Source organism: Mustela nigripes, chromosome 1 (assembly GCF_022355385.1).
Source record: "Mustela nigripes isolate SB6536 chromosome 1, MUSNIG.SB6536, whole genome shotgun sequence".
Lineage (NCBI taxonomy): Eukaryota > Metazoa > Chordata > Mammalia > Carnivora > Mustelidae > Mustela > Mustela nigripes.
In genome coordinates, this window is record NC_081557.1 from 125,299,944 (window position 1) to 125,325,012 (window position 25,069).

General features: G+C 36.4%; 1 protein-coding gene across 5 annotated transcripts in view; it reads right to left on the reverse strand.

Moving 5' to 3' along the window:
* Positions 1 to 25,069, reverse strand: part of SLC10A7 (solute carrier family 10 member 7) — a 257,565-nt gene that overhangs the window by 208,881 nt on the left and 23,615 nt on the right. The window contains exon 5 of one of the 5 annotated variants that reach the window (XM_059373347.1): positions 9,119 to 9,263. The exons of 2 other annotated variants lie outside the window; for them this stretch is intronic. In XM_059373347.1, the coding sequence (XP_059229330.1) occupies positions 9,150 to 9,263 (114 nt within the window). In that variant the 3' untranslated portion in view covers positions 9,119 to 9,149. Of the gene's footprint in view, positions 1 to 9,118; positions 9,264 to 10,093; positions 10,569 to 12,215; positions 12,709 to 25,069 lie in introns of those variants that run through there. 2 more of the 5 variants (XM_059373353.1, XM_059373339.1) reach the window with 2 other exon arrangements.

Genomic DNA, 25,069 nt, shown 5'->3' on the forward strand with positions numbered 1-25,069 from the left:
ATACAACTCACCGTGATTTTAGAATATAACCTGTTCTGCAGAATTCTTTGTTGATATTTAGAGATTTGTAAGGCCCCAGGAAAAAAGTCAACAAAAATATTTTACCATCTTTGGGGGAAACATCTGAAAAAAGCTGAAAGAAGTCTTGTGGGGAGGGAAACATTTATAGAGGAGTGGCTCTTAACAATTCTAGTTAGGATTGGGGTTTGGAATAAAAGAATCATTCAGGGTGTTTCTACAGTTTTTGAAAAGCAAAGGGTGAATGGGGAACACAACCAGAAGGGCAACACAGTCACCAGAGAGGTTAATAGTTTCTAGCAGGACAGAAACCAACAACCCCTCTGGGGCTTTTTCTTTTGTTCTTTCCTATAAAACACCTCACCTAGTCTTCATTTCTCCAGTGCTGGCCTTTCTGAATAACAATGTGGGGAGGGTATAAAGAGGTGTGATGGGTTGGTAGAGGAAGGAAGATGGTCAGCAGAGGCAGAAGTTACCACTGGGGTCAGAGAGGTTGGAAAGGTAAACAAACTCAACAGCTTCACAAAGCTGCCAAGGGGCACATGGATAATGTTTTCTTGAGATAGTACTAAGTAAAGGTAAGAGAAATCAATGTACACTGGGATCCACAGACTAAAATCCGAGTACTATAATACTACTATGGTACATTATTATATGGACCCAATTATTCAGTAAATGAGCATTTGATGAATTCCTACTGTGTTTAAGGAACTGCATTGTTATTTTTTCCTTTTTCTTTCTTTCTTTCTTTTTTTTGTTTTAGTTTTTGTTTTGTTGCTATAAAATAAGACTTCTGTCCTTAATACCATTCAACCTATTAGGGGCTACCAGATGTGTCAAATCTACAGCTACATTAAAGAAAACCAAGCTACTGGACAAACATTTATATAAACCTAATAGGTTCTATGGATTTTCTTCAAAGTAGACCTCGTTTAAATATTTTATTTATTTGACAGACAGAGATCACAAGTAGGCAGAGAGGCAGTCAGAAAGAGGAGGAAGCAGGCTCCCTGCTGAGGAGAGAGCCCGATGCGGGGCTCGATTCCAGGACCCTGGGATCATGACCTGAGCCCAAGGCAGAGGCTTTAACCCACTGAGCCACCCAGGCGCCCCCAAAGTAGACCTCTTTTAAAACAGAGTTTATTTACTCTGGATTGGCTTCTTTTAATGTACAATGGTTGTATTGGAGGCAGATGTAGAACTGGATTCTGACAACAGGTAGTGAAGCAGCCTGCACTGTTGGTTGATAAAAAAGGAAAAAAAAAAAAGGCACACTCCTTTGACTCTTCTTTACCTATTTCATGGTCTTATTGCTTCCTCTAATGCCTTTTGTTCAAAATATTAACAAGTTAACAACTATTGCTCAAACTTAATGCATTATTTAAAATCCTATTATTAAGGAATGCACTTAACTAGAGCTCCTCTTGAAATATTTTAGGTATAAGTCAGATTCTGATATTTTATATAATGAACATATTATATATAGCCACATACATAAATATGTATATATTCATGTGTTCACATATATATTCACACACACACACACATAATCATATATATACACACACACATATATCTCCATATGCCCCAAACACACCATATATATAACCAACTAAATGGGTAATATGAAGACGTATTATAAAAGAATTTTGCTATTACTACAAAGAATTGCTTAGATAGAACTGGTTCCTTCTCCCTATATTCTGTATATATGTGGTTAAATGCACAATCGTCTTTCAGAAAAGAGTTTCTTTTCCATTATAGCACAAAGTATCTACCTCAATCTTTAACACAAAGTATCTACCTCAAACTTTAACACAAAGTTTTCAATGGAGTATTAAAATGATTAGTGGATCATTTTTAAATCATGAGAATTCTTTTCACCAGATGTATGGTAACATAGCCTATGGATCCTATAGTACACCCAACTTTCTATATTTGCTGACCTTGAGAATCTCCCTAAAGTTCCTCCTTTTAAATCGGCAAAACATTACTTAATGTAGGCTGGTCTGTGGATATGAAACATGCACTGACACTAATTAACAATGACCATCATTTCTCAATTTCTCAATGAACCAGGTACTGTGGATACATCATCTTTACATACATCTTCTAAGTAAAAAAAACAAAAGAGATATAGTAAAAATAATTCCCAGCTATATACTGCCATTTCTAATTTGTTTAAATAAACAAATGTCTTAGACACAGTTAAACATACAGAAAATATTTGTAAACTTTCCAAATTTAGGCATCCACTAAAAGTATTTCCAGAAGCTGTTTAGACTATTGGCCAAATAGATTTTCTTTTCCATTCAATTTGCTTTTAGCATTTGAAATATGGCTTATTATAAAACTGATTGTTTAGGAACATATGCTAACATTAACCCTTTAAGTTAAATAATGTCTATCTGAATATTTTCATCTCAAACTCTGGTTGAAGCTAAAGTCATTCCCATTTGTTGAGGGTTGGTTAAAAGAAAAAGTCTACAGGAAAAGACAGAAAATCTTCAAACCATTGAAAGTATATAACTATAATATTAAAATAATGCTCTAATAGTTGAAAATTATTAAGCAATTAAGTATCAGACTATTCATTCTGTCAGACTTAATGATTTTTATCATTATCCTCTCATTTAAAAATCATATTATACCTATTTTAGAGTTGAGGTAGATGAGGGGTAAAGCAATTTATCCAAAACTGGATTAACTATTAGTTAGAAGAGTCGGAATCTGTACAGATCTAGGGACAAAAAAGCCCACACTCTTTTCACTAGGATATGGTGTCAACATTAAACACCTCAGCTGAAAACAACATGCTACTGAAGTTTGAACCACCATTCATACCAACCTCATCAACCCAAGAAAATACTCTCCATCCCAACCATTTCCTCACTTCCATCTCCACTCACTCCCAAAAGGTTTATGCAGTTTTCCAAAGCCACACCAAAAATAAAGGAAAGTAAAAGTGACATCAACACAAAATATAAATCCTTCAGCGCCTTTAAAAAAAAAAAAAAAACAAAAAACAAAACCTTTCCCATAAAATACAGTGGGATAGGTGTAGGAACGAGTATGAAAGAGTAATGAAGGTACAAAAAAACGTACTACTGTCAGCACTCCAGCTGAGTACCAATGTGTTAGAGCATCTCCGTTGAAAAATCAGCCTAAGTGCCTGTTTTGGAAAACACTGCCATGTACTATACGGCAGTGTTGGGAAGGAGAGCAAGCCCGGAAATTAATTAAGAAATGAATGGTTTTACAGAGTGCTATGAGAGAAAAAGAACTTTCTAATAAACTTTCTCTCTATAGAGTGAAATCTTCCTACAGATTTCCTTCCCTCATTTACATATCTGTACAAGCCTATTCTTTTTTTTTTTTCTTCCTCCAAGCCCCTTTGCCCTTTCAATCATGAAGCATATTACTCCACTGTCAGTGCAAAGCAGTTCCTAACAACAGGGAACCCAGCTGGGATAGGAAGAGGGCAGCAGGCTCATGCATTAACATAATAATCCAACTGTGTTCCCATAGGCCCTTAGGGCAGACAGCATATTAGGTAGGCCTCCTGTGCAGACCCTGGCGGAAGCTGCCTGATCACCTGCCTATCAACCTGTGGCAGCTACAGCCAGCTCAATAGCACCAGCTCCTGCCAAGCAGTGGTGCCCAATTACCTTACTACAAAAGACAGAAATCCATTTTTCTATGTCTGTTTAATGTACTCAATGCATTTCCTTATTTACGATGTGAATCTACGTTTCTGCTCCATTTCCGGGGGATTGACTTATTGCCTTTTAACTTTTGAAAGTCTAGTTGTCTAAAGGCCGTATCGCTGCAGTAGGCAGGAAATGAGACTGAAAACCAAATTTCAAATACCAAAGCTCAGGTTGGTAAAGCTAACTGCTTGGTCATCAGTTGTCCAGTGTGTTTTTTCCATCGATACAGAGGACCAGAGGTGTGGGGAAGATCTGAACGGCTGTCATCACTATTTCCTTAAGGGGACAAAGGTGGGGGAAAATCCTATACCAATATCTTCTTGAAATGTAGATTTTTTTTATATTCTAATCCGAGCATATATTCTAAGGTTCTCACAAAGCGTAAGTTTTTGTGTACACTGATCCCCTCATGAGGAAAGTGCATGGATCACTACAATTGGCTTAAAGAGTAGAGAATCATAAAAGATACAGCAAAACTATTTTTTAATCTTAATTTATCATTGAAAACCAAAAAAAAAAAAAAAAAAAAAAAAAAAAGCTCGCCCATTTGTATGCTTTTTACTGTTTGCATATATGAACTGCATGTTTTATTTTAATGCGGCTCTGTTCCTAGAGTCTTTGATTTACTCTATGTATGTGTGGTTTTCTTTCCAAGCCACAACACCTATCAAATAAGGAAAAGCCAAAGGGTATATTCCACTAAATAGATATGTATACATCATCTTTAAAACATCATAAACAGATGTTTGAAATTATAATTCACTTCACTGAATTAAATACAGTGCTCTCGTTCCTTAATAAAATTTCCCCTTACAAAGGTTACAAAGAAAAGGCATAATTGGACATTTATGGGGAAAAGGTACTTTTTAAAGTATTCCAAATGATGCTATTTAAAAAGAGCATGAGGCTACCAATTTGGCTAGGGAAATATTTTCTACTGATCAAGTGTTTCTTTAAAAAAATGAGTTTCTAAGCATGTTGTATTTTTGGTTTTTAATGGCTATTTTAATAAAAAATGAATCCTCCAGCCAAACAAAAGTGCATTTATCTACCATTTCTATGAATTTTAAATGTTAGGAAACTAATACTATTACTAAAGCCTACCAACCTGATATGCTTTATGTGCACTCTAATAATTAAGTAGAAATTAAGTATCAAGGGCCATATCTACACATGGCACTGATTTTCACTGTCAAGGTTACCTCTGTTACCTAACATTAACAGTCTGTGCATTATGTTAACAGATGATGGTGACCATTCAGCAACTTATCAGTTCTTTGGATTACTTCCATATACCAGACAGGGTTTTATTCAAGGTAAATGCCCTCATCGTAAACAAATTTGCTTGCTCTTTACCAAACAACCCGGGGAAAATTCAAATAAAAGAAGAAAAAAAAAACCCTAAAATTTTCTTTTCTGTGAGTAAATCCTGAGCTGTTTAATGGTCTCTAAATAATATACTATATTATTTGTTGATGGAAGTGAAAATACAAAATACTAACCTCAATAATAAATATTAATGCTTATATATGTGTTAAACAGCAAAATTATACATATCCCCTTCTTGATCTTTTGGGGATTCCAGAGGCTTTTTATTCTTCATAAATTCTTACATTTTGACAAAATGTAATGCATCTTCCAAGTCATTAAATACAGAAACTTGATATTTGATTAAAAAACAATCAACAATAGCCATGTAATGACAGGATAAATTGTAGTCTAGACTTTACCAAGGGATAGGCTTCCACTCCAGGGTAAACAAAAGAAAAGCATTTATATAAAATAGAAATCTAGCTAGTCCATTAGTAAGAACTTGATTTTCACTTAAATAGTTTGTACAGGTTTGTACAGCTAGAATAATTTAGCCTCTGAGGGACAGCAGAGAAGGAAATAAGGCACAGGGAACTGTAGAATCATTTCCAGCGTGAACGATTCAATTTGAGATCCAGTTAGAATTTTTAAAAAAAACCTAAACATAAATGGAGGAAGGTTATTTAAACTTGAGTGGGAATATACAGAGGTAGAAAATGATGTGAAAGAATCTGTAGCTATATTTAAGTATGATAAACCAACTTTTAAGTCTGCCCCCTGCCCTCTCCATAGCAGCTTTTCTTAGGCTGTATGATCCTGTTTGAAATATACCACATCTTCATTTTGATACCACTAGAGCATTCCCTACTCTCCAGAGAATTACCTAGAAAGGACCCTCTTCTATTTGATTCTTAAGGATTTTAGCTACCCAGTTCAATTTGGTCGTGTGGATATGGCGTCAGAGCTGGTTTGCAGCTAGTATATTTTGACATTTCTGCCAAGGATAAGATTAAGTATGAAATAGCAAAATTACACGTTAAAATAGATGCCATTTTACTTTGTTTCCTCCTGAATAGCCCTTCAGCTGTTGAGGCACATACATTTTTCCCCAGGCAAAATCCCCAGGCTAAAAAAACTAAGCCTCATATCTTCCGGAAGCCCAGCTTCCCAAACATATTCTGAGGTATCTGATTATCTATCCGTTGTCGTTTCAGTCCGTATTTAACCATGTAAATTTTACCCGAAAAAGGAAAAACATGCCACTTAAAACATGTCTTTCTTGTCAAATGCTCATATTGGATACAATCAATGACAATACTTAATTTTCTATTTCTTCTTTTTAAAATGTTGTTCTTTGTTTTAGCAAGAGTGAAAAGTCACAAGGAATCAAGAACTAATCATTTTTGCACTCCAAACATAACTTTCCCTCCAAAAGTGCCCTCCCAAGCAGTGAGCTACCCCTCATTTGCCACCAGGGTGAAGACCCTCCCATCCACTAAGATCTAATCCTATCACGTTGCAGCCTCAGACTCTTGGGCAACTATGTGTCAAAGACCACCACCATTTTAAATTGTGACAGATGTTCTGAGGGCTGTTCCTCCAAACCTCAAATGAGGAAAAATGTTCCTTTAGAAATAAAGAAATTTACGAAACAAGTAAAAAAGGTAAATAAGTAAATAGCTCTTAAGATCTTTCACGCCATCAGAGATTAGGAAAAAATATTTAAAACTGCACACTTAACCTCAAAGCTTTTAAAATTAAGAGAAATTAAAATGCATATTGAATCATCACATTCTAACAAAGCCAACTTGATTTATATCGCAAGCATTTTTACTTAGCACATAATTCTATCACAAAAAGTTTATAGATTATTACCTCAATACCCACTCAAGTACTAAATCATTACACATTAAGTTATTAAAAGAATTTTAAAAAGAGAGCTTAATTGCCTGTTCTTACAACTTAGCTCTTATTTCCATCCTGGAAAGCTTTAAAGAGACTGCTGAAACAGAATTAAGAAATAAAAGATGAAGAATAGAGAAACAAAATATGACTGGGTAGAGGAATACATAATATACAAAGAAATCTATGAATAAGGAAGATAGTGGGAATAAATAAAAAGCAGAACTAGAAAACTAACACTCTTCACCTCCTTATATTTGATAATGCTTATTATTTGAAAGTACTGTACACAGTGTGGTGGGAGATGCTACAAGAGATGATACTCACAGTAATGGTCCGTAAGGTAAATGGGAGGAGGGAGGAAGGTGGAGGTGGAGGAGAGCACCAAGAGTCAATGAAGCAGCTTAAGACAACTACATTAACAGGTGAGCCATCAGCAACATTGACAACTTCGGAAAGATAGGGAAAAGGGATGTTCCTTTTGGTCTTCTCCTTAGCAAATCCCTATTTTAAATGTGGGTATATACACAAGCATGTGTGTCTTGGGGGTGAGGGGGAAAGCAGAGGAAGAGAGGAGTTCCTTGAAAAGAGGAAATAAAAACAGCCCCCTGAACCACAACAGAACGGAAAGCTCCTTCTACCACTGGACTTTAGTCCTAGAACTAGGACTCTCATTCCTTTGGATCAAATCCTGCTACATAACCAACTCCAAGGAACTGACAAAAACATTGTGATGCTGCGAAGTATTTTGTAACTCTGAATACTACTTGTTTAAAGTAAGCCATTAACTGGAGCTTAGAAATGTTTAGGGCACAATGGTCGTAACTGACTCAACTTGCATTCAAAATAGGAAAACACATAACCAGACTCTTGTGTGATGGTATATGGTATGGTTGACAATGGGGTAGCCTCGTAAGAGAAAGACAGGTGTAAAGAACAAAAACACCGATCATCACACAAATTCAGCTCTTAAAAAAAAAAAGAATACAGTTGCCTCTCTATTCTTTGTACAAAAAGACAATTTTATTCTTGCTTCAATACTTAAATCTAGAAGCAAAAAGATAAATCAATTAATCCTTACAAACTGCTCCTAGGAGCTTCATTTTCCTCAAGGAGTTAAAAGAAGCCTTGACCACCACACAAAGAATATGAAATCTCTGCACTGTATTGCTAACACATATCTCCAATTAGGTTTAAAGACATTTTTACAGCTTTTATGCCAAGTTTATATTACTAGATGTTAAAGAATGTGTTGTAGCACTTAAAAGCGCTAAAGCTGGCTCTTGATAACAATGGTTTATGATTATATCTCATGGAAAGCAGGAATAAGGCTTTTACACAATTTTGTTGTTACACGATGACGCTGAACAGAAACAAAAATAAGTGGCAACGCCAACCAAAATCTTTTGTTCTCTCTTTTGATACTCTCATCTAGAGGCTAACATATCAAAAGTTATAATTAGATTTTTACCTATGCCTTGGAATAAATTCAGCTAAAAGCCTTTAGAAGCTTTAGGATTAAAACAAACTCAAAACAGCAAATGTATTCACATTTTCCAAATCCATCTATGTCTCTGCAATGTAAAACTGTATCTATAAAGCAAACAGGTAAAGGATAGCAAGAATTTTCAATTAGCATTTCATTATAATACCAATGCAAAAAGAAAGAGGTCAACTATTAATAAGGTACAGATTTCCCACCACTGGGATTTATTCTGAATTCATTTTAAGACCAGGAAGCTGTGATCTAAAAATCTCCACTCTAAAGCAGTTAAAAGTTGAAATAATTGTACTTTTAAAGTAAGGATTGGGGCTTTAAGAACAGCTCTTCATCCATTAAACCATGTAGTTCCTGACTATTAATTTGTAATTTTGACTTAGAACCCTTATGCCCACTTATTTCATGATAAATGGTTATATACTGGATAACAACACATTTATTGTGGATAAGAACAGTGCTTAGAGATTTCAATCAAGCACATGGGTTCCTTTTCATTTCTCTTTTTTGGTATGTACTGCTCAAAACCACACAAAAGAAAACATATCAAAAAAGAAATATACTCACTAAAATTTAAGGTTACTCCAACAAAAGGGTTAATTAGGGAAACAAATTTTCTCAGACTGCTAATAATGGGAATGACACATACTATGTGCCCATAAGTAATTCTCAGGTATCTTTGATCTTCAGCCCCACGCGGTTTCTGTTGCCTACCGTAGCCTGGCCTCTGGGACTCTCTCAGAACCAGACATCTGGCTACTTTGTTGTTTTAGACTAATCTCCTCCCAGGAGAGCTCAAGAAATGACACCAGGCAAGGAGGGTCCTGGCAAGGGAAAAAACATTATGGTATTAGCAGATTTTTTTTCCAAGTGGACGGGAGTATCAAAATTGTCTTCAAATTTCTACAGGGGTCTTCTGTTCTGTGGTTTTACTCTGGCATAATTTTAATAGGGTATAAATATTATATCTATAAGCCCATCAACTATCTTCAAGAACTCACTGAAAGTAAATCATAGAATCTTACAACGTGTAGGAGAAAGTTGTAGGGAAAAATACAAATCAGATTAATTCTTCACCCATCTGTTAGGGTTGGGTGATGACTGATAAAACAAAGATTTTAATTGTCAGCTGAAGGGTTACATCGAAATTGTGGGATAATGTCTAAGATTTGCAAATACAGTTGCATACCTCCTATTAGGCCAACTCCCTATCACATTTCTTCTTTTAATTGGTATTTTTTTTAAAGAAATTTAGCCACCAATCTACCAGAAGGGTTTTATTGAAGTGTACCTCTGTAAAGTGTCTCTGAGGAAACCAAGAAGGAGCAAGAAGTGATACAAATTGAAACAAACAAACAAACAAACAAAAAAACACAGTTAAATCAAGGACAAATGTGTTTTGTTTTTTTTTTTTGAAGCAATGGAAGATCATCAATATTTTCCCCAAGGCAACAAATAATCATCAATATCTTAATTCCTTTTCAGGGATTTTTGTTCAATCTTAAAAATCTATACATTCTGAAAAAGAAAAATTAATTTACCATTTGTTACACAAATAGAATATAAGCCAAGTGAGGAAAGTGCTTCATCTGTGAACTTTAATATTTTATCCTAAAATCACATTTTATATATTTCTAATATATTCAGATAATGCATGATATCAAATGTACACTACAATATGACATCTATGTTCTTATACAGATTAGCTAAAATACCTAATACATTTATCTCTTATGTAGTATCTGTTAATATAAAGTCCTTGTTTTAAGTTTCAACTGCCTTTATAATATTAAAAACACCAAACTATACAGTGACTTTTACCTTGGGCTGTATTTCATAAATTAACGATTCCAATATCCTATTTTATCATAACACCATCCACTCTGTTAACATCCATAGAATTACCACTACAGATGAAAGCTTTCAGAAGATAAATGTAAAAAAGACAATCTAAAGCAATAATAATTATTTTGTGATTAAATAATTCCCCAAGTAAAACAAAGGACTTATTATATTAGTGTGGACTAAGCACGTCACAAAAAGACAAATAATATATGATTCCACTTAGGTGAGGTTTCTCGAGTAGTCACATTCATGGACACAGAAAATGAGAAAGTTGGTAGCCACGGCTGGGAAGAGAGGAATGGAGAGTTATTATTTAATGAGTATGTATTTTTATTTTGGGAAGATGACAAAGTTCTGGAGATGGATAGTGGGGATGATTATACAACAATGTAAGTTATGTGTATTTAATGCCAATAAACTGTATCCTTAAAAACAGTTAAAATAGTAAATTTTATGTTAGGTATATTCACCATGATTTTTTAAAATTACATCAGATACAAATAATATAAAAAGTCAAAGATAATGAAAAATCAGAGCTCTTTTATTTTACATATCTGTCTTTGACCAAAGATGCATAAATTTTATGAGATTACCAGTCACACTTTAATACACATATTCTTATCATTATCACTCAAGAAACACCACCACCAAAAAAGCACAAAGTCAGTCTTGGAACACATTAGCTAAAAGGATTCCAGAAAGAATATTTCCAATAATTCTCCTAAACATCCAGAGTTTTCTACTTAGCACTAGGAAATACTGCTGCTAAATAACAAAACTATTACTCAATATTAATCTGCATTTCCAAAAGAATTAAGAGAAAGAAAATTCAAGACAACCAATGAGATATTTTTTATAATACTGCACACAGTTAGGTTTTAATGGACCTAGGAACAACTACTGCTCTTCAAGTGGCTTCGAAATATTTTATTATTTTGCATTATAATCAGTATAGTTCCAGTATTAAGCATACTTTATCATATCCTATTATTTGAAAATTATACTCAGCTATATTACATTAATTGTAATCAAGTTTAGTTGCGTACAAAAAGCCACTCCAAATACTAGTGCTTACACAAGAGAGGTATGCTCTTCTCTTTCAGGTAAAAGAGGTCTGGGGGTAGGCAATCCAGGTATAGCAGCCCCACAGTCAAAAGGACCCAGCATCCTATTCTGGCTGCTCCACTGTCATTAGCAGGCCATCTCTCAATCTAAGACCTCTCTTCAGCCTGTAGCCATCAAATCAACATTCCAGTAAGTGGAGAGAAGAAGGAAATGAAGGCTGCACCACCCACTTTTAAGGATATACCTTGAATGTGATATGCAATACTTCCATTTACATTTCAATGGAAGTTTATGACCATCAGAACACCAGAAATTTAGTTACATGACTATCAGAACACCAGAAATTCTAGTAAATACAGTCTCAGCTGGATGGCAATGTGCCCACCTGAAAGATGCGGTTCTATTCTAAAGATGAAGGGAGAATAGGCACTAGAAAATGAGCAGAAGTGTTTGATACATATACTAACTAGAATATTCAGTTAAATGCAACTACTATTGTATATAAATAAATAGATTTTCTTTAAAGAGAAAAAAATCCATTACTATTATTTGTATCTAATTAGTGTAATTTATATAAAGTAATGGGAGTTGTTCAAAATCACCACGATGAAATTTAAAATTTAAAATTGGGTCAATTTGGGGTGCCTGGCTGGCTCAGTTGGTAGAGCATACAACTCTTGATTTGGGGTCATGAGTTTAAGACCCACATTGGGTGTGGGTCTTTACTCATTTTAAAATGAGCAAATAAAATAAAATTGGGCCAATTTGAGAAAATAATATCCAATTGAAGAGACAGACATAGGGAATCAATTCCTTTCCTTGCAACACAGTGAATTTCCTTTATTTCCTTAAGTATGAACTAAGCACTTACTAAATAAATGAATTAGGCGATTCTCCCAATGAGTTAATATTCGGTGTTGGCTTAGACTGAGTCAATGCAGAAACAGAATATAACTTAGGTATAGACTTAAGTCAATGATTTTCCATCATCCCACCCCCATCCTTTGCCACTACTGGGGTGGGCATGGGAGGGTGCTGGAAAGGAGGTAAAAGAGTGAAAATCAGGATAACCAAACCAATTCCCTATTAGACCTTAACACCCAGACCAAATGTAGAATTATTTCTACAAAATCATACAAAAAGGAATTTAAAGAGATTAAATGATTTGACTCTGACTAGAGATTGTAGAGTTATAGTTAGAGCTCAAGTTCCTCTCAGTTGGCCATCTATCTCCTTGACTTCTGCAATATCCAAATAAAGCTGCAGTGATTCATTTTGAGAAGGCTTAGGAAGCAGCACTTTTGTGCTATGGTGAGAGCAGTGAATTGTGTAAGACTGATGAATTACGGACCTGCACCCCTGAAACAAATAATACATTATATGTTAATTAATTAAAAAAAAAAAAAGAGTAGGTAGCTGCCTAGAAGAAGGCCTGAGGGTACAAGACAACAGCAGGCTTTAGGATGCGTCTTGTGGTCACAGCAAAGCAGTCACACATTAGTCACACATTTTTTTTTTAATTTTATTTAAGATTTTTTATTTTATTTTATTTATTTGACAGAGAAATCACAAGTAGGCAGAGAGGCAGGCGGGGGTCAGTGGGGTGGGGAACAGGCTCCCTGCTGAGCAGAGAGCTCAATGAGGGGCTCAATCCCAGGTCCCTGAGATCATGATCTGAGCGTAAGGCAGAGGCTTAACCCACTGAACCACCCAGGTGCCCCTATGCTTATATTCTTTTTTATTTTTTTTTTAAGATTTTATTTATTTATTTGAAAGACAGAGATCACAAGTAGGCAGAGAGGCAGGCAGAGAGAGAGGAAGGGAAGCAGGCTCCCTGCCGAGCAGAGAGCTCAATGAGGGGCTCAATCCCAGGACCCTGAGATCATGATCTGAGCCAAAGGCAGAGGCTTAACCCACTGAGCCACCCAGGTGCCCCTAGTCACACGTTCTAAAGGAAGCTTGCTAACACCTTGGTGCTGAGGGTAGAAGGCCTCATGAAGTCCCAGGGACCCTGCAAACACCTGCTATACACCACGCCAGTGTGAAAGGTAACCTCCTGTCCACGGCTAGAGCAGATGGATCAATCCCGACAGCTTCTACAAGAAGAGACAGTGCTATGGAAGTACATGTCTTTGTCATTATAAGGGCAGGTTCAGGATTTGGAAACCTGAGATGTTCCTTTCTAGGCTGAAATAGAGTTATACCCCATGGAAGAGACCACACAATGACGAGATGCTGAGAACTGTGACAATAAAAAAGGTGCCAGAGGACCACACAGTGACCTACTAACAGTCCAGTTTGGTTAAGACCAGTTAGTAGAGGAATTAAAATTCATCGGAAGAAAAGAGGGAGAGACAATGATGAAAGATAAACAGGAACAGGACAGGAATGAAAAAGGGAAAAGTTGAAAAGATAAAGACACAGATTTTAAAAATACAAAAACCAAAATGAAGCTTAAAAAAAAAAAACAAATAAACCGTAGACTATCATAATATTCTCTCTCCTCTCTTTGCCTTTTGAGGCAAAAAATAAATAAATAAAAAATAAGTGAAGCACTTTAAGCAAGAAAGGAAAGAAAATACTAAATGTTTTTTCAGGGATTATGATAAAAATATAGTTTTTAAAGCAAGGTGGAAAATACAACATTTAACTCCTAACCCCCAAAGTAGTAACATAACATTCAATAAGACAACCCAGTAATTAACTCAATTAATTTATCAAATAGACTTCCTAAACAAAATTTTTAAAAGCCAATCATCTATTGGCAGTAACATATTAGCAAAATAACTATAATGTTTTGTAATTTGCAAAGTATGTTCACATGTGTTAATTTAACCATTTAACCAATTAACACTAAATAACATGTACCTATTGCCAGAAAATATTTTCTATAACCTAATCAATAGCATGGATTTAGGGAGGAAAGTGGGTATATATTAATAGAGTTTCTAACACTGAAGTTAATTTTTTTTGTCTTTCTTTAAATAACATTTTTAAAAAATTAAATTAATTTTCTTTAAATAACATTTAAAGAAAAAAAAAACTACTGTGTCTTACAGTTTCAGATGGCAGCTAGAAAGGGAATATCTGTGGCTTTGTGCTAGGTGGGATTGGAGTTTGGGCCTATGGTACCAAAACAAATTCAAAAGCCTTCTTGTGTTTGAGGTATGGAAGGAAATCTCAGATATGGTTACATCTTCTCATCTGGCAGGGAATGGAAATTGCTGAGATGAATTTGAAGCCTCTTCCTGTGACTAGGGCAGTGGTGATCTTTTCCTTTAACTCCATGACCACCGCAATGCATACAACTTTGGCCCGATCTGTGCCACAGACCCACCCACACCATATTTACTGGGCCCTTGACATAGGCCAAACACTGAACTAGAACCTATACAGCTATAAATAAGAAATACGCATTCCTTTCTGTCAAATGGAAGAAGCTTCCATGAGATGCAGAGGCGTTGGCTGAGCTACATGTGGGGTGAATACCACAGGGCCCCGGCAGAGAGATGGTAAAGCTTCTCAAAGGGAGACTTGCAGTCAGGTAGAAAAATCAATGCCTACTCAAATTCAGAGGGATCATTTTTTATCCAACTACTGGTTTTTTGGTCTACTCATTGGTGAGCCCTTATTTTTCTGACCTAAGTAGCTGAGGCACTGAGCCGTCTATAGATGGAGAGCTTTCAGTGCACCTGTCCTAGCTCCAGTGTTAACTGCAGGACTGGCCAAAAAGGGAAGGATAGGAACAAAGGCACTGGCAGCAGAGTGCCCAGTTTACAATCACTCCCAGATCTGCTTCTTTTTGTGTCTGTTTTTTCATCTACAAAATAGGGATAATAGTACCTTACTCAAAAGGTTGTTAAAAGGATTAAAGGAATTGATACATACAAAACCCTGAGAACAAGGACTGACACATATCGTGCCCTATAAAAGCCTAGCTCTTACTATTTTGATGACAGGCGCTTACTATCGTTGCAGTTGTCTCTTACTGTGCGGGTTAGCAGCTAGCTAAATCCACTTAGGGCACAGGGATTGCCCACAATAACAGTGTATTCCAGATTGTGCATTGCTATAGTTCTGAATCATTCCACCATCCTGCTGTGCCCTTTTTTTATCCCTCCAGGTCAGAAATTAGGGAAGTGCAGAAAAATGCTAGCATTCTTTCACATTCCTAAAGAACTTTGTAAAAATCTGCAGTTAGGCTCCTTCCAACCAGTGAAGGTCTCCTTTATTTAGCAAACAAGCTTCTAAATCAATTAACTTCGTTCCTCTTTCTCAACTGATAGTCAACTTATAATGAATTGGGCCTTAAGTCCTAAAACTTCATCAACCATAGGCCAACTGTTTCTTAAAGTAGGCTCCTTTTTAACCCTCAGAAGTATTTCAAACACAATTTGAAAATGAAAATTTTTTAAAGAGTACATAATTCCTCCCACAAAAATTCTATCTTTGCTTATCTACAAAAAGATGATGCTATCCCAACAGAATTCACATCTCTTTATAGACTACTTGAACACAGTAGATCCTTGTTTAATTTTAATGCCAGCTCTCATTTTTCATATGAAAATGTGACTATGTACCCCACCTTTTTTAAAAGATTTATTTACTTTTTTTTTTTTTTTACTTATTTATTCATGAGAGACAGAAACAGAGAGAGGCAGAGGCAGAGAGAGAAGAAGGCTCCCCACTGAGCAGAGAGCCCAATGCAAGACTCAATTCCAGGATTCCAGGATTGTGACCTGAGCCAAAGGCAGATGCTTAACTGACTGAGCCACCCAGTCACCCCTGCACCCCACCTTTTTGAAGGCAAGTGTGCAAACATATGGCAGAATAGCTGGTAAGTAAAACTACTCAGGAACAGGAAGTATCACACCTTGGAAGAACAAAAAGAATAAATGCATGCCAACAAAGGCAAAGCACAAGTGCAATGAGTATTTACAGTGGCTTATTTTGATAAGGACTTAATGTAAACTCAAATGAGAATTAAGGCATATTATTCCCTCTTGTCCCTGATAAGGAGAGCCACAAAAATTCAAAAGTGTTTTTCACAGGCTAACTCAATATGCATTTTAAAAATATGAGTATGTATAAATATATAAATATGCTTTACCTCCTACAGTTAATTTCTCAGACTGTTTTCCAGAATTAAACTATCATGTTACTATTTGAGAACATGTACCATTTTCAAAACAGTGTGAACTTAATGTAATTGTAATTAGACTGGAACTTTGTAATAACACTGTCTTAGAGTCAATGTCTGAGCATCATTAAATAAGCAACACTACAGAGCATCAATTGAAAACTTTCCACAGTAAGTCTCTTAAGTACAGCCACTCTGGAAAACAGCATGGAGGATCCTCAAGATGTTAAGAATAGAGCTACCCCATGACCCAGCAATTGCACTACCCAAAGATACAGACATAGTGAAAAAAAGGGGCACGTACACCCCAATGTTCCTAGCAGCAATGTTCACAATAACCAAACTGTGGAAGGAGAAGAGACGCCCTTTAATAGACAAATGGATAAGGTAGGTAGGTACAAATATACAATGGAGTATTATTCAGCCATCAGAAATGCTGACTACCTACCATTCGCATTGACATGGATGGAACTGGAGAGGATATATTAAGTGAAGTAAGTCAAACAGAGAAAGACAATTATCATTTGGTTTCACTCTTACACGGAACATAAACAATAGAGTGGACAACCATAAGGGAAGCGGGTAAAATCCAAAGGGGGAGAAATCAGAGAGGGAGATGAATCATGAGAGACTGAGGACACCGAGAAACAATCTGGGGGTTTCACTAGAGAGTAGGGTGGGGGTAAGGGGGTAACAGGGTGATGGGTATTGAGGAGGGCCTATGCTGTGGGTGTTATACTTAACTAATGAATCACCAAACACTGCATCATGGACTATTATACAGTGGCTTACTGAACTAAATAAATAAATATTTAAAAAATAGACAGTCCCCACCCCCCCAAAAAAGAACTTAGACTTTGACACAGAAATAATGGCCAATGAATATTACATGTATTGTTAAATAGGTAAATATACAAATAAATAAAATGTATTTGCATGAATGAGAAAATGTGTCTAATCCAGACAGAATATTGTTCCAGTCTATCCCACTTTATTCTAGCACAGTAAGTATATAAAAATATCCTTGAAGGAGAGATTGAGAACACAAACTTATGGAAATTACTGTCAGGTAAGTGACTTCATCGTTGTTCTGAACAACTCTGTTGGGACCATTATATGACTAGGATGAAACTGGCCCCAAATCCCCCTTTGTCATTTTTATTATGGATACCCTTGTACAGTATTAAAAGGATCAGAGAAAAGGAGTTCCTGAAAAGAAATTTCAAAAATGTATTAGCCAAATACAAGCAAAAACATCTAATAAACAGTACGTGTCATGACGGAGGCACAAAAGATGTACAACGGAAGGCAGGAAATATTAGTTCTGACTGAGCATCTGTAAAGGCTTCTAGAAAAGAAGTGGTATTTGACTTAGACCTTGACAGATAAGCAGAACTTCATATGGCAGACATGGGAGGATGAAGAGATCTGTACAGCAGGAGCAGACTGCTTGAATGAGCTGACCACAAACAGCAGAATTGATCAGGAACACAAAGTTCCCAAAGTGATCTGAGGGCCAACAGCAAAGGAGACATCTACAAATGACAGATGGCCAGGAACCTCCCTGTGAATAGATCAAAGGCCAATAAGTTTGTCTAGAGGATCAGAAGAGCTGACTCAAGAGGAAATATGCATGGTAGATTTCCACTACAGTTTAGGAAAACATTTTTCAAACTGTAGTTCACAAAATCAATTTAGTGAATACTGCTTGGCCTTTTCTTTCTAGAATGGAAGAGAGAAAAGGAAACGGAAGGGAAGGAATGGAGAAAGGTGGAGGGGTGGGGGAAAGGAAGAGGATAAGAGAGAGTGAATTACACAACAGAGTTACTATACTGAGGGAACTTTTGAATTTCTATCTGTGGGCTGTGAAAAAAAAATGAAAATCACTCATTTAGAGGGCTCTGCAAATCCAGTATCTCTTCATTTGATTAGAATGCAGCTCAGTCCCACTCAATATATTCAGACCATTAGTTTGGATCCAAGTGTTCTTGGTCATGAATAACCTGCTTGAAAAATCATTAGGTACCTGGGAGACACAATCTGATGTCTTCATAATGTAAGTTTAAAGGGATCATTTTCAAAGTTTGTAGCAATGCAGTAAAAATTAATCTACCTATCCTTTAGTCTGATAGATGCTAAATACCTCCAAATGAAAGATACATGTATACAATATAATCCTTTCTTATGAAGCATATAACCTCACAGGGGAAGTTGAGAAAACATAAAGATCTACAATTAATGCAATAAAGTTGATCATATTTCACCAAGAAGCAAACAGCTTCCCATATCATCTTAACATAAACACAGACAGCAAACTGATGGCTGCCAGAAGGGAGGGTGACAGGATGGGCAAAATGGGTGAAGGGGAGTGGGAGGTATAGGCTTGGCTTCTGGTCAAGGAATGAATAAGCAACTGGGATGAAAAGGCACGGAACAGGAATACAAGCAATGGTCTCGTAATAGTGGTGTGTGATGACAGATGGTAGCTGCACTTGTGGTGAGCATAAGCATAACATATAGATTTGTCAAATCACTATGCTGTGTACCTGAAACTAATGTAACATTGTATGCCAACTGTACTTCAATTTAAAAATAGGTAAGTAAATCAAATATACATGTCGTTTTCTTTTCTCCCAAAGTATTTTCATCTAAAACAACCCTGTTGGGGCACCTGGCTGGCTCAGTCGGTCAGTGGAGTGTGTGACTCTTGACCTCACAGTTGTAGGTTCCAGCCGCATGTTGGGTATAGAGATTACTTAAAAATAAAATCCTGGGATGCCTGGGTGGCTCATTTGGTTGAGCGGCTGCCTCCAGCTCAGGTCATGATCCCAGCATCCTGGGATCGAGTCCCACATCGGGCTCCTTGCTCCGCAGGGAGCCTGCTTCTCCCTCTTACTCTGCCTGCCACTCTGTCTGCCTGTGCTCGCTCTCGCTCTCTCTCTCTGACAAATAAGTAAATAAAATCTTTAAAATAAAATAAAATCCTTAAAAAATAAATAAATAAAAATTTAAAAAGAAAATAAACCAACCCTGCTCCTGAAACTAATATTATACTGCATGCTAACTAACTGGAATTTAAATTAAAACTTGGAGAAAGATAAATAAATAAATAACTAAATAAAGCAGCCCTATCTACACACAATTAAAAAGCTAAAGAAGAAAATACCCAAGACCACAGAGCTAGTTAGGGAAGAAACTAAGTCTTCCCACATCCAATTTATTCGTATTTCTGTAACTCTTTGGTTCAACAAATTACTGAGAGTATAGTAACAACTTTATAAAGATATACAAATACATGAGGAAATGGTATACAGTCAATGCACAGTTAAGCCACAGAACCTAAAAAAGGTACATGCCCAGAATTTGAAAATAAAGGTAAAAATAATCAAATTCTCTATAATAAGATACAGAAATACGATATTAATCAAATTAGGTTAGCGAAGAAAAACACTGTAAGTGTGTTGTTTAAACTAGTGTCTCCTCAAGATCACTAATGAACCCAGAGTACCTCCCTAAAAAGGAAGTTTGACATATAAAATGTAATTAATTGAAATAAGCCAAATTACTGGAAATGTTTTATGTGGGTCCTATTATATGCAGACATTCTGATATTGAAAAAGAATTAGATAACAAATTTTCAGTGTTTATGAAGGAATGTTCAAAGGGGGACATGGTAACCTGATCGTTCTTGTGGTTGGTTGGTTTCTTGGCTAGAATGGAACCAGGTGGTCTTCCAAGCTTTATAGTTTAGAGGAAACATCCTACAAATCTGTTCAATGCCCTTTATCTGATTCAAAATTCCCAAAGCAACTTTTCTACTGCTAATATGTTTCCCCATGACCTTTCATTCCCAGAAGGTAAGCTTGAATATCTGACTAACATTTCAGGTTATGGTAAGAAATATTTATACAAAAATATTGAAGACCTATAAACTAAGACCTATAAACTAATACAAACAAGTAAACTGGGATTATCCAGCTTATTAAATTTATTTAAACACTAGCTATCTTATATTGTAATTTACTATTTATGCTTTATATCACTTGCTAAACTGACAATTCTATGAATGTACTATATATAGCAAGCTATAGCAAGCACTCAACACATAGTTTCAAATGAATGAAGTGAGTGAATGAGTAAACTCAGAAGATCAAATTCCTGAGAAAGCAATGATAACAAGGTGATTTCATCAATGCAGATCTCTACAAAGATGATGCTGATGCTTGCTTGATATGTTCTTGAGCATTTATAGGTACTTCTGCATTCAATTTCATGAGATCCTTGAAAGCAATCCAATGAACTAGGGATGCAAATACTACTGTTACTCAGGTGAGGAAATCAAAGGCTCAGAGAGGTCTAGGGCTTACCTGGTGACCAATCAGACCACTAGGTAAGTAATGGTAAAACCAGGAATCAAACATCTGCTTTGATTGCTCAGCAAATACGTCCTTTGCTAAAGGTCAGATGGCCTAGCAGCACAGGTGTGATGTTAGCCACAGCGTGTTTGTTAGGCTGGCGTTGTTTAAATACTTCTCACCCACAATCAGGACTGGTCCTTATGGCTGAGGCAGAGATAGACTGAAAGGTGGGGATCAAAAGACTTCAGCTACAGAGAGAAGGGCCCAGAAACGGGAATCTGGCAATGCCGAACAAGGAGTCTGAAGACCAGGTCCCTGGAAGACATTTCCATTGGGATGGAAAAGGAGACAGACAGGAAAAAAAGGAATGAAGAGAGACAGGAGGAAGAGAATTAGGAGAGAAGAGTGTCAGGGAAGCAAAAAGATACAAGAGGCAATCGGGCGTGGTGTCAAAGTCTACAGCTAAGTCAAGGAGGATGAAAACCGAGAATGAGCCACTAAATTCGGTGAACACAGACCACTGCCAACCATGAAGGGGGTCCTTTTGGTTAGGGTGGTATGAATGGAAGACAACTGGAGAGGAATTAGGGAGTTAAATGAGAGTATTCTAAGTTACACACAGAATTCTTGAGAAATCGAGGTATGTTTCAAACAAGTTTTACTGCAGCTTAATACAAATACAGGCAACTCTTTGTAGGGCTTCTGAAGAACACTAAGCCCATCCAGAAGATGAGAATCATGTTAAAAGGTAGATACAGAAGAAGGGTAGGGACATGCAATTTCTCTGCTGCTATTGTAGCCACTGCTATTCTGTTCTTCCAGCTGGCAGAGAGGAAGACAAGACACCATTTTCCAGAGAGCCCAGGAGGGAAATATGTGCCCATATGCCAGCTAGCAAGAGGGCTCAACACAGACAGCCTTTTTCAGATACGAGATTTCTCCAAGAGGCCATTAAACTTCCACTGTAAGCAAAAGTAGTAATGGACCCCATTTAACAGAAGAGAAAGGCAAGGCACAGAAAAGCCAAGTGATTTGGGAAGCTGAGACAGTGACTGACAGGTCAGATTTCCTTCTCACTTCAAGTCTGCTCTCTGCTGATCAGATCTACTCAAAATGCCTTTATAAATGTTTCAATGAATCTTATCTTCATGCATTGGATTAGCAAGATCAACTCCCCACTGATAATGCAAAATAACCCTGAAATGTTTCATGCCTGCCTGATAAGCCAGAAACTGAACTTTCTGTCTCCATTTGGACTGTGATGATCTTGATCTTTCACCTCTAGCAAAGATCTTCTCATAGCTATAATTTTAAAGTTAGTAATGAGTGCTTCATTTGCTTTCCAAGCAGATAGAAAACCTTTTTTAAATACACTCAGACTGTCATGACCTTCGTCTATGACTTAAAGAGTTCACCACATGTAAGAATTTTCTTTGCTCAGGAGACATTCTTAAATTTTCTTTGAAGAGATTTGGGCAATAGTCCCATTGATGAAATTAAACACACACACACACACACACGCACACCCACGCGCGTGCACAAACACACACTTAACTTAATTACCTTTCTGCTATACCTGAAAGCAGAACTTTTCTTTGAAATGTATTTGGAATTCTACCTGACTAGCAAAGGGTTCTTCTGCTAATTAAAATATAACAAAAATGCCAACTAAATATGTTTACATTGAAAGGAGCACGCCCTCTGAACCCGAGACTTGGCAAGGGAACAGCCTTTTGCCTACGAGAAGCAAACATGGTCCAGATTCCTTTTTTTTTTTTTTTTTATGATTTTATTTCTTTTTTGACAGAGGGAGAGAGAGAACACAAGCACGGAGAGTGGCAGGCAGAGAGGGAGAAGCAGGCTCCCTGCAGAGCAGGGAAAGCCCAATATGCAGCTAGATCCCAGGACCCCAGGATCATGACCTGAGCCAAAGTCAGTCGCTTAACCAACTGAGCGCCCCACAGTCCAGATTCCTAAGCTGAAGTTCTAGCTGTCTGACATGGGGAAGTGGGGCTCAACTCACTTGGGGTGCATTTTAGGGTTTTTTCCATACTAAAAAAGGAAAACAATAATTTGATAAAAATGGGCCAATATGAAGCCACAATAAAACAGAGGTTCTGAATAGTGTAATATCACACTCAATGTAGCTTTTGAACGCAGGTCTCATTCTCTTTTTTATTCCCTGTGGTAGAAGACAGTGTCTACATAAGGTGGGAGCTTAACTTCTGGTTGAGTATTACATTCTATTTCTAAAACTAGATGGTGAACGAACACAAGAGAGTTTATTATGCTTTAAGCTGTATACATGTTTTACACACCTTTTATAGACATAATTCATAATTTTTAAAAGGAGAATCCTGAGGATGATCTACCACACATTCTAATTCAATAGATCTAAGGTCCCCTGGACCCCCGACCCTGATCACCCAACCATAATGCTGGTATGGGTGACCTATGGGATTCACCTTGAGAAACAAAAAATAAACAAACCAACATAAATTACATGCATGTAATCAGGACAATGCTTTTAGTGGTGGGGGTGCCTTATTTTCATAGATCAAACTACCAGGTTTGGCCTTAAAAACAGATGAAATAGAGTTTAGCATAAAACACTCTGAGACCTGACTGGAAACTCCTTCCTACCCTGCCCTGACTTTTATTTATTATGATTCTTAATGTTTTTCTTTTTATTTTTTTCTTTCAGATATTTGAAGGCAGAAATCATTAATTATATTTCTCTCCTACATAGTTTAAGGTTCAGACTTACAAAATTTTACAAAGTCATACAGCTTTGTAACTTTACTCAGAAACCAAGACCTCGGTATTTACTTCATATTTTTAGGCACTGGCTATTAGCTGCATCCTTCCCTTTCTCAGCTTGCAAAAGAAGAAACACTGAAGCGAAGGGATATAGTGTCAATTTTTCCCAAACCCTGCATTTCTAGCTTTTTTCATGAAACAGCAGTGTAAGTGATAGAGAAATGAAATACCTCTGTAACAACAGCATGGAAACCACATAAGTCTTTCGAAACTTGGAAAAATAAGGTACCGATTTCTTAAAGGAAAACTTCTTTCATAATCCCTCTGATATTTACTACAAGACAGAAATTCCTTGAATTTAAAAATACAATGGTTCCTTTAACAAGTCCCATAAGGTTTTTAACATTTGTGAAGCTTTTGATGGGGGAGGGGGGTAAATCGCATCTTTTACTACAGAACTTTACTTTTGGAACATAAATTTAAACCAAACAAATGTATACAGAGTTAAACAAAGCATAAGTGTTTATCTCATGTCTCCCATGTTAGAATAAAATAGAAAACATGTTGACCTATCACTTCCCTATATTTGGCAATGTATTAGGGTTTACCAAGTCTTACTACTTTTTCTATTATTTAAAAAAGGAACTAAAATCACATGTGCACACACACACACAGGCGTGCCCACATGCACACATGCATACACAAACACACACACTACCACATAACCACCAGTCGAACCATGTCAAGAGCACACCCTATAATCTTCCAGTTTTGAAAAGTTGCATTTAAAGCGCTGGAATGAATAAATAATGATCACAAAAAAAGAACCAAGCTGTGTTTCTAATATTTAAATGAAAGTAGTTTAAAATTTAAAAGCCACAAAATAAGACTGTCAGTCAGCTATGCCCTTAAACAGTCTCATTTTAATACCTAAAGGATATGCTAGCATTCTAGCATATATGCACTGCTATGCACATACATTTACTTCCTTTCGTGCTAAAAATAATTATAAACTCTAGTTGGCTCAATGCCATAAAAGCAATCTAACTTATAAAAACAAATTTTTTTTTTTTTACTTTAACAAGTAATAAGGCTATTTCTTGCCAAAGTGCAAGCTGTGAGCTTAAGGAATGCAGTAACTTTGAATTCATGACAAAACCTTTACGTAACCAACAGTTTTATGGAAAAAGCATTTCAAATAAAAGGTGTGTAAGTAACAAAAAAAAACCTTCTATGTTATAGAACAACTTTGCAAAGTAAAAAGAAATCATTTCAAATAACACTCTTAGATCTGCATACATTCCCCAAATCATTAATATAAATATGCTACATAATCTCACATTTCCTTTAATTCAGGAGAACATATCCTAAACATGTGTATTTATATTAAATATGTATATAGAAATATTTGAGAGCACAAGCTAAACGGAACAAGTTTAATGACACAAAATCTAGAAGGACA